We start from the raw sequence: 12,563 nt of genomic DNA, 5'->3' as shown, positions 1-12,563 counted from the left end.
CAGTTATTATTATCAGTTTATGTTTATATATTTTATGTCCCTAAATAGATTATAAACTTCGAGAGAACGGGACTGTGTTTTATATTTTCTTGTATTGCAATGCCTATTTCTCCACTGATGGATTGACTCCTCACCAGTCCTTGAAACTCTTCTTCTCTCCCCTATGACACTGACTTTCCTGGTTCTTCCCTGACCCTCTAAAGTTTCCTCCTCTGCCTCCTCTTCCTCTTTCCACCACTAAATGTCAGTATTCCACCAGGCTTCACCTTTAGCCTTCTGTGCTTCACTTTCTATATAACTATCATGGTGAGAACACCCATTGTAAATGGCTTCAATTATTGTTTCTGTGCTGATCAACACCCCAAATTCTAAATTCTTTTCACGGGATAACTAGGCCTTTGATGGGGGGAGGGATGGAATGGAGGAAGAAGGACTATTACTATTGTGGAGAAAGGCATTATTAAACTCAGAGTTGGATAGGAAGGACTGGCACTAAAGAGGGCAGGGCTGGAGATAAGAGATTTGAATGACATTCTTTATAGAGGTGATAGTCAAAGCCATAGGAATAGATGATATCTTGAAGGGGCCAATGGCAATGTGAGAAGGCTGGAGGCAAAACCTTGAGAAACAGCCATGTTTGTGGTACAAATAGAGCCCTAACTTCACTGTTTATATTGTGGACAGCACCATCTTGGAGTCACCCAGGCTTATAACTTCAGAGTTGTCCTTGACTTTCCCTTGCTCCCCGTATCCAACCAGTTACCAGGTCTTATTGATTCTATGTCCACAACATCTGTAGCATTTGGACCCTTCATACGTCCACTACCCTAATTCAGGACCTCGCCATCTCTAGCCCAGACTATGGCAATAGCTTCCGAACGGAATTTCCCGTCTCGGGTCTCTCCCATCTTCCATCCATTAACCACACAGCTGCCACAGTGATATTCCTTAAAGCACAGGTCTGATCATCTCACCTTCTTCCCCCCCCAAACGTCAGTGGTTCTCTTACCTTTAAAATCAAATAGAAATTCCTCTGATTGGGATCTAAAGTCCTTCACAAAGTGGCCTCAACCTACCTTTCCAACCTCATTATACTTTCCTGTGCTCTGAAGTCCAGCCAAATTGACCTTTAGTTAGTCGACAAGCGTTTATTAAATAAACATCTGCTGTGTGCCAGGCACTGCTCTTGCTGCTTCTCACACATGACATTTTCTCTTTCGTCTCTGCCTTTGCGCATGCTGTCTACCACGCTTAGAATGAATTGACTCTTCACCCCAGCCTTTTAGAATCCCTTGAAGAATTCTTCAGACCTCAGCTTAGATGCTGATTCCTGCATCTGACATTTTCTGAATTTTATTTTTTTTGTCACAGCTGCTGGGGGCTTACCTCCCAAAATGACCTTAATTATTTTGTACATATTTTGTTTATGTGTAGCTCTTGTCTCTCTCCCACCCCCCCACCCCCATTAGAATATAAGTGCCTTGGGTACAGGGATGGTTTCTTTTTTAAAAAATGTGTATTTCCCATGTTTATTGGTGCTTAATAAATGCTTGTTGATTGATTAATTGCTATTTTGAAGGCTTAAATCCTAAAAGACACCAAGGACAGGAGCAAAGAGTATCGCAGGTCTCAACTGGAGTAGAAAGGCTGAAACATAATTTTAGTTGCTGGCCCTTGGCAGTCCATAGTCTTTGGGACCACACCAGGAGGATCACTGATGATCCTGGTCTCAGCACTTGGCACAACATCCAGGTTCCACCAAGCTAGTACCACTCTGAGGTCATATGTGGGATAAATGGATCTGTAATAATCTCTATGCAATGGCACTTCAATTATATTTCCAAAAGCCATTGGTTCTAAAGGAAGTTCATTTGTTGGGTATGCTATATGGGGGATTTTTTTTTTTTGGTATGGGTTGGATTTGAGCCCTTCTAACTCTCAAATTCTGTGATTTTGTGAAGTCAGCAAGTTCTTACTCAGATGCATCTGATAGGATTCCTGTCTCTGATGTTACAGGCAGGAAAATGCAGGGTATTGAGCTGCAAGGATCTGGCCAGACAAGCATGGAGCATGGAAGTTTTCAGAAAAGGGACCAGAGCAAAGTCAGCCTGCTACAAATATTTAGAAATCTTAAAAAACAAACCAAAAAAAAAATCACAAACAAACCTAGAGAACTATGAAATTCTGAAGACAGAAGGAGAAAATGATCCTGATTAGGAAGAAAAAGGGAAGCAGCTTGAAGAGCCCTATATGGATGCCAAGGGAATTAATCTACAAAGTCAGATTTTTAAAAGATATGTATAAAATATGAAAGCAAAATCAAGTAGTTAAGGATGATAACAAGAGTAGCATGGTCCTGGGAGAACCGTGGCAGGAGCACTAAGTCCCAGAATGAAATGAGGCCGGCTAGAAAAGCTAAAACAACACAAAGGATTTTCCCCCGGTAATGTTGGGGGCAAAAGGAAGATTAAAGAAGGGAAGGACAGAATAACGGACAACAGTGAGAAAGCTGGACTACTCAACTCTTACTTTTCCCATTTTTCTTCCAAGGAGAACAGTTTTTGCACTGGGAACCAACAAAACGTGGTTCAAAAGGAATAAAAATCCAGACCAAATGATTCTCAGCATTGTAGATCTTTGGAAATCTTGGAGAACTGGAGAAGCGCAAATATTTCAATTTTCAAAAAAGAGAAAAGGGTAGATTTTGCAAACTGTAGTGCAGTGAGTTTGATTTTGATTCCTGGCAAAAACTCTAGAATATATTATTAAGGGGATAACATGAGAACACTTAGAAAAGGAAGCAGTGATCACTGAACTGTAGCATAGCTACAGCCAGTTCTTAGTCTCCTTTCCTGTTCATCAGGATAACTTAGTCAGCGTGGCGTAGTGGATAGGACCATCCTTAGGTTCAAACCCTGTTCAAATCCTGTTTCTGACACATACTAGCTATGTGACCTTGGACAAGCCACTTGAATTACTGAAATGTGTTTATATACGAGGCATTCTCTACACAGATGAAATTACAAGTGTATAATCCTATTCTTCACCCCACCAAAGAGAGAATGCTTGATCAGGGGAATCGTATAGCTATATTGTATGTTGAAATTGTAGCACAGCATCTAACAAAGTCTCTCCTGCTGCGCTTGTGGATAAGATGGAGAGATGTGGGCTCAATGCTGGCAGAGTTATACGGATTTGTACCTGGCTGACTAGCCAAAGAATAGTCTAATAGGCCAATATCATCTTGTAAGAAGGTCTCTAATGAGTGCCTGTGATTTGTCCTTGGCCCTGTGCTAATCTACATTTTTGTCAATAACTTGACTAAGGAATAAGAAGCAAGTATGTTAAATTTGTGGATGACATAGAACTTAAAGGGATAGCTCACATGAGGGATGATAGAGTCAGGGACCAAAAAGACCTTGAATACTTATAACAGTGGGTTATATTGAATAAGACCATATTTAATACAGACAAAATAAAGTTCTTCACTTGAGTTCCAGAAATCAACTGCTCATATGTAAGAAGGGGGCAGTGTACAACATCTTGTGCTCGGGATTAAATGGACTACAAGCTCAAGCTAAGCCCACTGGGTGACAGCAGCCTAAAATGCTGTCCTATGCAACATTAATAGTGACATAGTCCCCAAAATAGGCAAAGTCCCCAAAGAGGCAAAAATGCCACCAGGCGGTCAAGATATGTGAAGTTCTGTGTTAAGTCCTAGGCGCACAACTTAAGAAAAACATGAGCTGGAGTGTGTCCAGGAGGAGACCAAGGTACATAATAGGGGACTTTAGCCTTCTGGAAACCTGTGAGATAGGGACTGATGGAAGGAACTGGGAGGGGGGGACTTAACTTGGAGATGGAAAGTCTTTGGAGAGACATGAAGAACTGTTCTGTAGAATAGAAACGGGTTCTGCTAGAAGGAAGAACTCAGAGGAATGTATGGAGATTGAGAAGAAATGGCCTTAGCCTCAGAGAAAGGAGGAGAAAAAAAGAAAAAGGAGGGAAAAAAGCAGAATGGGCATCTGGGGGAGGTAGGATGGTTTCCTCTTACTAGACTGAGTCTTCAACCACAAGCCAGATCACTACTTGTCAGGTGTGTAGTCGAGTGGGTACTTGTTCAGGTAAAGGTTGGATTCAGTAGTTTCTAAGATTCTCTGATGTGAAACATTCCTAAGAAGAATATCAAGTATGATTTTAATGAATAGTCTATAGGAATACTCTCATTTTAAAACCACATGTTTATTGTTAGCCCAATTTTACAAATAGGTCACATACCTACATAGGCAGAGCCAAGTGTCCTGATTCCTAGTTCTGTGTTGTTCTTATTCTACTGTGCTAACTCCTTGATGCTTATATCATGTAGCCATGAGGCAGGTGGGAAAGTCAAAACATTTATTCTTTATATCTCATGTCAAACAGGGAAAAGAGTGGGAAATACTTTTCCTTGAAAGTGACTAAAAGGTTGAATTTTCTTACAAATCACATAGCCATGTGTTCTGACTCAGAAACAGACCTCTTTCTCCTGCTGTGTATTGTAAGTATAGACACAGAGTCAAAGTCCCAGGTATTAATATTCTTGACCCTTTTCTCTGATTTTGAGAGAGAACAAGACAGCCACATCTGTGCTCTGTCTGACTTCCATCTTTATAGGGTATAGAAAAGATAAGAAAGTCACACTCACCTGAGATTTCTGACCTGGTGAGTTTTGAAGTAATAAGACAAGACCAGGCTCCCTCATGTCCTCTTTCTTTCCCCCAGCCCTGCGTTCTCAAGACTGCCATTATTTAAGAGAGAAATCTAGAAGACGAGGAAGAAGAAATGGCTCCCATATTTCTGATAGCCAGTTCCCAGGTGACTTGGACTTTCTTCTCTATTGCAATTCAGTCCCATTTTTCCAGAGAGTGTATATCTTTCCTTCCCTCGTCAGGGATCTTCTCTATCCAGCTGTGGCCCATCCAGGGATCAGAGCCCCAGGTATTCATTCCTAGGAAACTGGGCCCACCTTAAGAAGTGTTCTCTGCTACGGCGCCCTCCCATAGTGAAGCCCAGGGATGGCCACAATGACCTGGGGACAAGGTATTTCTGCCTTGGGTCATATGCCTCTACCTTATTCCACAGTACACAGGACTTGTTCTTTATCCTCATCAGAACCACTTGTATGTCTAAACCAGAGGTGGAGAACCTGTGGCCTCAAAGCCACATGTGGCCCTCAGTCCTCAAGTACTTTGAATTTAAACTGCACAGAACAAATCCCCTTAATAAAAGGATTTATTCTGTAAAACTTGGACTCAGCCAGAAGGCTGCATCCAAGGACCTAGAAGGCCACATGTGGCCTCAAGGCCGCAGGTTCCCCACTCCTGGTCTAAACTATCTAAATACTTTTAAATTGACTCTCTTTCCCTAGATGTGAAGGGTTTCCAAGTGAACCAGAATCTGTTTGTTTCAGGAATCAGTTACGTTCAAGGATGTGGCTGTGAACTTCACCCAAGAGGAATGGCAGCAACTGAACCCTGCTCAGAGGGACCTCTACAGGGATGTGATGCTGGAGAACTATAGAAACCTCATCTCACTGGGTAAGGACGGCTTCATCCCATGATTCAGAATCTGCCCTGTGTTTTAAGAAAATACAGCTCTTCACTAAACAAAAGTAAATTTAATTCAGTTAGCATTCATTAAGTGCCTGGTGTATGCAAGGCACTTGGGATATCAAAGGCAGAAATAAAAGCAGCCACTGCCTGGCATTTACATCCTACTAGGAGAATGGAGTACAGCATGTGCACAAATAGGTAAATACCAGGTAATTTGAGGAGGGAGAGAGCATTAACACCTGGGGGCAGGAGGAAACACTGTATCCAGATGTGGTACATGAGTGGAGGTTGGAAGGAAGCCCAGTTGGTTCTGGTGTATGGTATGTAGATCACCAGGTATACTATGTCTTTTTTTTTTTTAAGGCAGTGAGGGTTAAGTGACTTACCCAGGGTCACACAGCTAGTAAGTGTCTGAGGCCAGATTTGAACCCAGGTCCTCCTGACTCCTTACTTTGTTGTTGTTGCTTTTTGGTTAAATTTTGGTTAAATGTCTTGTTTAATTATGAAAAGCTTAACTACTTTTCTAGTTCACATTTCTGCCAAATAACCACAAGCTGCTGGTCAGTAACCGGGTCTCCATTGAGCAAAAAACACTCAAGTTTGACAACATTCAAAACAGACACATCCAATATAAGGCCTGCTTGCTCTACACTGCAGGGCTAGTCTTAATCTACACCAGGTACATAGTGTGTATATTAACTAGTGTGTACACTAACTAGAGTTAGTTCTGGTTCACAGGGGCTGTAGATCTTAAGGGTGAGAGCGTGTGAGGGTTTCTCTTCAGCACTTTGAGGATCAGTGAAGGTGTTGATGTGGAGACTTCTTATGGTTAACCTCTGGAGGTTCCTCAACCATCTTCATGAGCCTCTGTGACCAATAGGTTCAGTCTTCAGTCAACAAAGTGGGGATGAGGCTCTCTGAACTTAGCCAGCCCCATCCTTGACAACCACTGCTGCGTCTGTCCAGCAGGACCCTCTTTGGAGCCTTGCCAGTGGGGTACAAAGCCTGTCAGAGTCCCTGCTGTATGGGCCTAGCCTTGAAGAACTCAAGATTAGCTCTGTGCCTCAGGGAAGCATGATAGGTCTTTAGTGGAGGAATGTTAGGAGATGTTTATAGAAAATGTTTTAAACTCCATGACTGCTGTGAAGGTGACTGGTCCTATTGTTTACTCAAAGACTAGGTAAAGTATAGGGTCTAGGAGAGGACAAGGATCTCAAAAGATGTGAGTGCTTCAAGAATGATGATAGGAGGATTAGGTACTCTATATGGTAGAAAAGGGCAGCGAGGTAGTACAGTGGATAGAACACCAGGCCTGGAGTCAGGAAGACCTGAGTTCATAGCCAGTCTCTGATACTTAAGTTGTGTGACCCTGGGCAAATCACTTAACCTGTTGGCCTCAGTTTCCTTATCTATAAAATGAGCTGGAAAAGAAAATGACAAACTACTTCACTATCTTTGCAAAGAAAACCCCAAAATGGGGTAACAAAGAGTTGGACACTATTAAAACAACTAAACAACAACAACAACATGGTAGGAAAAATATACAGATTTATAAGTGGGTGCAAAGCTGGCAAAGAATCTAGACCTGGGAAGAGACACATGGCACATGTAGACATCAAGAATTCCCTCATGTATCTCAAGTGTGAACTGGATAGGCATAATGTGTAACGGAATATCCAAGGGACCTTAGTGGGAAACTGCAGAAGCTGTGTAATAGACTATGATGAGATAATATAGTAGAACAGATAGGATTTTCTGAGACCAGAGATATGGAGAAAAGATGAAAGTGGCTAAAGTGTCTGTCTGTTTCCTACTTACAGTCTATGGGAAAACCTGGACCCTAAATAGAAGAGAAGCTTCCTATTCTCAAAACCAAATAGAAGGGAAGGAGGGAGAAGGGCACACTACAGAAAAGCAGTGTGACCAAGGTTTGGTCAGATGAAAACTAGACTAAAGAAAGTGTAAGCTAATGGTGCCTATAAAGGGGAATAGTAAAACACCAGGCAAAAAGGGCACCAGGCAAAGTCCAGAGAGTAGCTATTGAGAGGAAGGAGGGGCTACCATTTCAACTGCTCTTCGGGTGGACTTACATTGTAAAAATTGGTAATGGCTGTGGAGCTCCTGACTTGGTGATCTTGAGTTTTGACTTGTCATTCAGGCCAGAGATTTCTATTCTTTTTTGGCCTTGGGGACCAGGTATTTCTATTTCTATTTCTATTTCTATTAATAAGATTAAAGTTTTTCAGTTCATAGAGTTGAAAATAGGTAGTTCATTATATCCCACCAAAGCCCTAGAAACACAAGCCTGCGGCTTCTTCTTCTTCTTCTTTTTTTTTTTTTTTGGTCTAGGCAATGGGGTTAAATGACTTGCCCCAGGGTCACACAGCTAGTAAATGTCAAGTAAGTGTCTGAGGCCAGATCTGAACTCAGGTCCTGCTGACTCCAGGACTGGTGCTCTATTCACTTCGCCACCTAGCTGCCCTGAGCCTGAGGCTTCTTCAGAAATCTTTGCTACTACTTTTGGATTTTTCTGTCACATCCTGTGGGAAGCAACATGGACTAGATGTTGTAGGTCTTTCAAATTATCATGCAATATGGGTCCATATTTTCCTTGTCTTTCCTTGCAGAAAAAAGGGCATAGGACTGACTTAGGAGATAGATTCAAATTGTTCTGGTCCATTCCCTTCTCTATAAACAGGGCTTCCCATTTCCAAACCTGATGTGATCTTCCAATTGGAGCAAGGGGAAGAGCCTTGGATACTTGATTTACAAGGAACTGAGGAAAAGGCAGTACCAAGAAATACTTCTCTAGGTAAGTAAGGTAAATGGGGAAAGGGAAGGGAGTCAGCATTTATATGTAACCTGCTATGTGCTAAGCACTGTGCCAAGCACGTTTTTCTACATTTCATGCTTACAACAAGCCTGTGAAGGAGGTGCTGTTATTAACTTTATTTTACAGTTGAGGAAACTGAGGCAGACAGAGGTTAAATGACTTGCCAGAATCACACAGCTAGTAGGTGTCTGATGCTGGATTTGAACTCAGGTCTTTCTGTCTCCAAACCAATGTTATTACAACTGTGACACCAGCTGCCTGTGAAAGAGAACCAGACAGATGGAATTCAGTGGAAATAACAGCCCAGATGTTTAATGAGAGAGATCTCCTCAGCCACCCCAAGGATTGCTGAGATTGTTATTGTAATGGACCCAGACAGCATAGCTTTGTTACATTTTGTGACCTAGGGGGGTGGAGGAGAGTCTCTTTTTTTCCTCAGATGTTATTCCCGTGCTTCTCTTTTCGTGTTGCCAGCCTCCAACTGTTTCCTTCTCTTTATTTTTTTCCAAAGATCACCCTTTTTTACTCACAAAAATTGTATCTTCCCACATCCATTCTAGTTCTTATGCTTTCCTTGATAGAATTTCTACTCGTTACCTTCCTCTCCACTTAAAGATGACCACAACAATATGCTACCATATTCCTGGATGGGTTCTGTCATATTTTCTGCTCACACTGATTAGAGAGATAATCCCCTACCCCTCCCTCCAGGCTTCCTGGTTCTTTCCTCTGCTCCTCTCTCCTCTCCTATTTCCTCAACTTTTCATAGTTTATAAGACTGGTTTGGAGATCTGCCCAATTACATGAATACCCAGTCCTCATTTTTTTTTTTGGTTTAATTCTCCTTTTGTTCCACTAGAGCATTTTATTTTCTTTACCGAAAGAGAATACTCTGGCCTTATCACAAGTTACATTTGTATGTTCTCTTAGTTTCAGGCTGGGAGTATATGCCTGAAATCCAGGAATCAATTCTAAAGCAGAACATTTCTGAAGGAGGATCATTAGGCACATTAACAGAAAGAATCAAAGGAGAGATTTCTGTACCTGAAGACAGAGTGGAGAAGCAGAGGGAAAACTCTGAAGGGAAGACAAGAGAAAAACCACTGTCTCTTGAGAGAAATTTCAAGCAAATATCAATAAATCATACCAAAAAACACACTAAAGAGAGAGGTCATGAATGTAATCAGTGCAGGAAATCCTTTTTTGATCGTTCTTCCCTTAATCGACATCAGAGAACTCATACTGGAGAGAAGCCCTATGAATGTAAGGAATGTGGGAAAGCCTTCAGCCACAGCAGCAGTCTTAGAAGACATGAGATGACCCACACAGGACAAAGTCCCTATGAATGTAGCGAATGTAGGAAAGCTTTCTATGACCGTTCATCCCTTGCTGTACATGAGAGAATTCATACTGGAGAGAAGCCCTATGAATGTGATGAATGTGGGAAAGCCTTCTTTGACAGATCATCTCTCACTCGACATCAAAGGATTCATACTGGTGAGAGTCCCTATGAATGTAATGAATGTGGGAAAGCCTTCAGCCAAAAAAGCATACTTACTCGACATCAGCTAACACATACTGGAGAGAAGCCTTATGAGTGTAATGAATGTGAAAAAGCATTCTTTGGCCTCTCATCCCTTATTCGACATCAAAGGACTCATACTGGAGAGACTCCCTTTGAATGTAATGAATGTGGGAAAGCCTTTTTTGACCGCTCATCCCTTACTCAACATCAGAAAATTCATAGTAAAGAAAAGCCCTTTGAGTGCAATGAATGTGGGAAAGCCTTCAATCAAAGAAGTCACCTTAACCGACATCAGAGAACTCATACAGGAGAGAAACCCTATGAATGTAGTGTATGTGGAAAGGTTTTCAGTAGCAAGTCATCTGTTATTCAACATCAACGACGTTATGCCAAAGAGTAACCCTGGGAATATTATGAATTTGGGAAAAACTTCATTTATCCTTTCACTTTATTCTATTGCCAATATTTAAGATGGGACAAGAAACCTCATTAAAATATTAAGATGGGGAGATTGATCTTAAATGTTTCTTAAGTCTGCTAACTATTTCTGGTTGCTATTCTATTTTTTTTCCCTGTCTTTTGCTTCCTAATTCCTTGAACAAATGGCCTATAGGTGCTGTATCATAAATTTAGAGTCAGGCATCTTAAAAGCATAATATAGCTATGGGAACACTACCAAAACCAGTCTTCCTTAGGTGTTGCTAGGGCTCATCATAAAGGAAAAAATAGAGGGGACACAGATACTGAAAGAAAATTCCAAATCCCTCATAGACATACATGTTCCCTTATCTGATCACGTGTATTGGGCCCCTTACTAACAGATGGCTTAGTGCCCCAAGCCTATAGAAGCCTCCACCTAAGCGGAAAGCATTAGCCCTTTAAGAAACCCTAATAACAGGACTATAAATACTTTCAGTCCATTGTGAAAAAGCACTCAGTCAACACACAAGTCTTCTAACTCTGCTTATGACTCCATTCTGTTCCACTTGGCAGCTTTCCTGGGATTTGCTCCTTAAGTCCTGACTTGGGTCTTCCTATGTCCTGATTCTTAGGATGCTAGTTTTACTTGGACTTTGACCCTTCTAAACTTCAGTTATCATAAACTCTAGCTTTCAGACCTAATTTACTATTTCTGACCCACTATCTAACAGCTTAAATCACTTTTGTTTCTAGGCCAATTAAATGCTGGGCTTCCCACTCTCACAAAGAGATGTGATACCAGGCTCACCATTCTCCCCTCTGACTGAACCTGCATATTGCCTCTACTTTCTCATTACTCATTCACATCTTAACCCTTTATGCTCTACTGAATCTCTTCTCAAAGGTTATCTGTAATTTTCTTCCGTCAGAATCCAGTGGCCTATTATTCATTACCTACTGCCGCTCTACTCCATATGACAGTTTTGACTGCTGCTTTCAAACCTTTAGTGGGACACTGATCTTTTTTCCTTCTTGCTTATAACTAATTTTTCTCTAGAGTCTGGCCCCTTGGTTTCATCTCTCCATATATTTCCTTTAGGAGAAGCTACTTAATGATTTCAGTTACCACCACCATGTTTCTCGTTCTCAGTTCATCATTGATGTTGGAATCCTGCCATAGAACCCCGGAAGCCCTGGAAGTTAAGAGATTCATTCATCTGGACAGGCAGTCAGCCCAGCCAATAAACCAGCATTCCTCCTCTTCTCCATTTGTTCTGTACACAGAGATTCAGCAGCAACACAGTCCATCTCACTGAAAGCTGGGGGGGGGGGCACCAACGTTTGAGTGTGTTTTCATGCAGTTACACGTGGGTTTTGACAAAGTGTAGGATGCAAGGAGCACAAAGATGCCAGATCCAAGGGAACAAGTGAACACATCCATGAATATGAAGACAAGTCCAATGGGGCAAGTGAAAGTGGGAAACAGTATATCTCAAAACCACGAGGGAACTGGTTTGAGGGGTGTTCTTAGTTCTTCATGACTGATATGAGTTGGCTTATGATAGGGCCAAGGCATTTGTGGCCCTCTTTTAACTTGGCAGGATGGGGTGGCAGCCATTCCTCCTTCTGGCATCTTAAAAGGCCTAGTAATTAAGAATCTAAGTTTTTACTATCTGCTTTCTTGACCTTTTACTTGTGCTCCTGTCATCTAGTGCTAACTACCTGAGGTAAATCTCAATTTGGTCGTCCCTCTATCACTTTAAACTTAGAAGACAAAGACCGATTTCATTGGAATCGGGAACTGAGACAACTACTACTAGAAATGTGGATTGGCAACTTTTCTGCAACTTACAGAAATAATGATACTAATAGCTAACATTTATATAGCACTTTAAGGTTTACAAAGTGCTTTACAAATATCTCAACTCTCACAACAATCTTGGGAGGTAGGTGCCATTATTATCTCCATTTTGTTGTATGCAAGATGCAGGAAGAGAGGATGCATGAAGATAAGAAAACTGAGGTAAACAGGTTAAGTGACTTGCCCAGGGTCACACAGCTAGCAAGTGTCTGAGGCACATTTAAACTCAGGTTCTCCTGACTCCAGTAGTTCTCTATCCACTGTGCCACCTAGCTGTCCCTAGAACATCAAGAAGTTCAGTGATGTGCCCTGGGTCATACAACTAGTATGAAT

General features: G+C 41.6%; 1 protein-coding gene across 1 annotated transcript in view; it reads left to right on the top strand.

Moving 5' to 3' along the window:
• Positions 1-12,563, top strand: part of LOC114037059 — a 159,588-nt gene that overhangs the window by 37,915 nt on the left and 109,110 nt on the right. Inside the window, 3 exon segments of the mRNA XM_027853858.1 lie at positions 5,408-5,576; positions 8,290-8,403; positions 9,355-10,345. Of these exon segments, the coding sequence (XP_027709659.1) occupies positions 5,408-5,576; positions 8,290-8,403; positions 9,355-10,345 (1,274 nt within the window).

This window comes from Vombatus ursinus, unplaced genomic scaffold (genome assembly GCF_900497805.2).
Source record: "Vombatus ursinus unplaced genomic scaffold, bare-nosed wombat genome assembly UNPS02010219.1, whole genome shotgun sequence".
Taxonomy (NCBI): domain Eukaryota; kingdom Metazoa; phylum Chordata; class Mammalia; order Diprotodontia; family Vombatidae; genus Vombatus; species Vombatus ursinus.
Note: the sequence above shows the minus strand (reverse complement) of the source record. Positions and strands in the feature narration are given on the sequence as shown.